Source organism: Hipposideros armiger, unplaced genomic scaffold (assembly GCF_001890085.2).
Source record: "Hipposideros armiger isolate ML-2016 unplaced genomic scaffold, ASM189008v1 scaffold_2032, whole genome shotgun sequence".
NCBI classification, from domain to species: Eukaryota; Metazoa; Chordata; class Mammalia; order Chiroptera; family Hipposideridae; genus Hipposideros; species Hipposideros armiger.
This window is the reverse complement of record NW_017733380.1, coordinates 34,312-35,666: the sequence shown is the minus strand read 5'-3', so window position 1 is coordinate 35,666 and position 1,355 is coordinate 34,312. Positions and strand designations below refer to the sequence as shown.

The following is a 1,355-nucleotide window of genomic DNA, read 5'->3' as shown; positions in this document are numbered from 1 at the left end:
ATGGCTGCCTGGATGGTGAGGATGTAGGTTTCTCTCAGCTCAACCTGAGGTCTTGTTGCTTTGCTGCGTCAGGCCCATGTAGTCAAACTCTTTCATCTTTAAACTTTTCAAGAGTGAGTCAGATATTCTTCCATTGGTTTCTCAAACTCCAGAGGGCACATGTCAAGCTCTCAGAGTGAAGCCCCTCTCAAGTGGCTTAACAGAGTGAGTCTGTTAAGTGGCAGGATGCCAAGCCCCCTCCTCACCACAATGGGTGAGACTAGGGGAAAGCCCANTTCTCTTTTTTAAAATCAGATCTTTGGCGTTGCCAGTTCCTTTTACCTTTTGTTAGTCTAGGTTTGATGTGCTTTGGGGCTTTGATTGGACTTTGTGCTTGTATCTGCCGAAGCCTGTATCCCACCATTGCCACAGGCATTCTCCATCTCCTTGCAGGTGAGTCTTGTCATCATACTTAACTTTTCATCTTCTTGTCTCCCTAGAGACCAAAAAGTTGTAATTCTTAAACATTGTCACGTATTATTATACTATCCTGTCACATTGCCTGAAAAGCTCTTACAGTGCTCTCATCTAGCTATGTTTTGTTTTGTTTTCTAAATTTTCTTTCAAGGTCTGTGTACACTGGGCTCAGTGAGTTGTTATGTTGCTGGAATTCAACTACTCCACCAGAAACTAGAGCTGCCTAAGAATGTGTCTGGCGAATTTGGATGGTCCTTCTGCCTGGCTTGTGTCTCGGCTCCCTTACAGTTCATGGCTTCTGCTCTCTTCATCTGGGCCGCTCATACCAACAGGAAAGAGTACACCTTAATGAAGGCATATCGTGTGGCATAAGTGGGACGCCACCTGCTTAGTGATCGCCATTTTTATTATTTTTTAATAGTAATATTTTCCCTTGTTTCCCCCCACCAGTTGTTTTTAATTTATTTTTTTTTTTTTTGCGGATACATCATTTTATTCTGAAAAATCTATTTTTTTTATTCACACAGTTGTTTTTTTAACAACAATAAAATTTACATGGATTCTTTGAGCGATTCCATATTGCAGTCAAACTAATCTAGTTTCAGAGCCTAGAAAGAAAGAAATGAGTAGACACTTGGCACAGATTTGTGAAAGAAAACTGATAGTGGGAAATTGACCCACAACAGGTTCTGCTGATGTCTGCTAGACTTTTCAGTAAAGTAACTGTATTCAATTCACTCAACGAGAAACTTTTTATTTTCGTGGTGAAACCTCATCATTGTCAAAACTTATGTTTACTTTGCTGTTGTAGATAGCCAGTCAGCCAGAGCTAATAGTGCTATTTTCTAAGACTTAAACGCGATAAAAAATATCTAAGATCCTTTTACCTAAAGATTGGC

The 1,355-nt window shown here is 40.1% G+C and overlaps 1 protein-coding gene across 1 annotated transcript; it reads left to right on the top strand.

Moving 5' to 3' along the window:
- CLDND1 (claudin domain containing 1) lies at positions 1 to 1,193 on the top strand. Its single transcript, XM_019634848.1, has 3 exons — positions 1 to 15; positions 264 to 432; positions 608 to 1,193. Exons 1-3 carry the CDS (start codon positions 1 to 3, stop codon positions 826 to 828), a joined length of 405 nt encoding a protein of 134 aa, XP_019490393.1. The 3' UTR covers positions 829 to 1,193.
- The last annotated feature ends 162 nt before the right edge of the window (positions 1,194 to 1,355 follow it).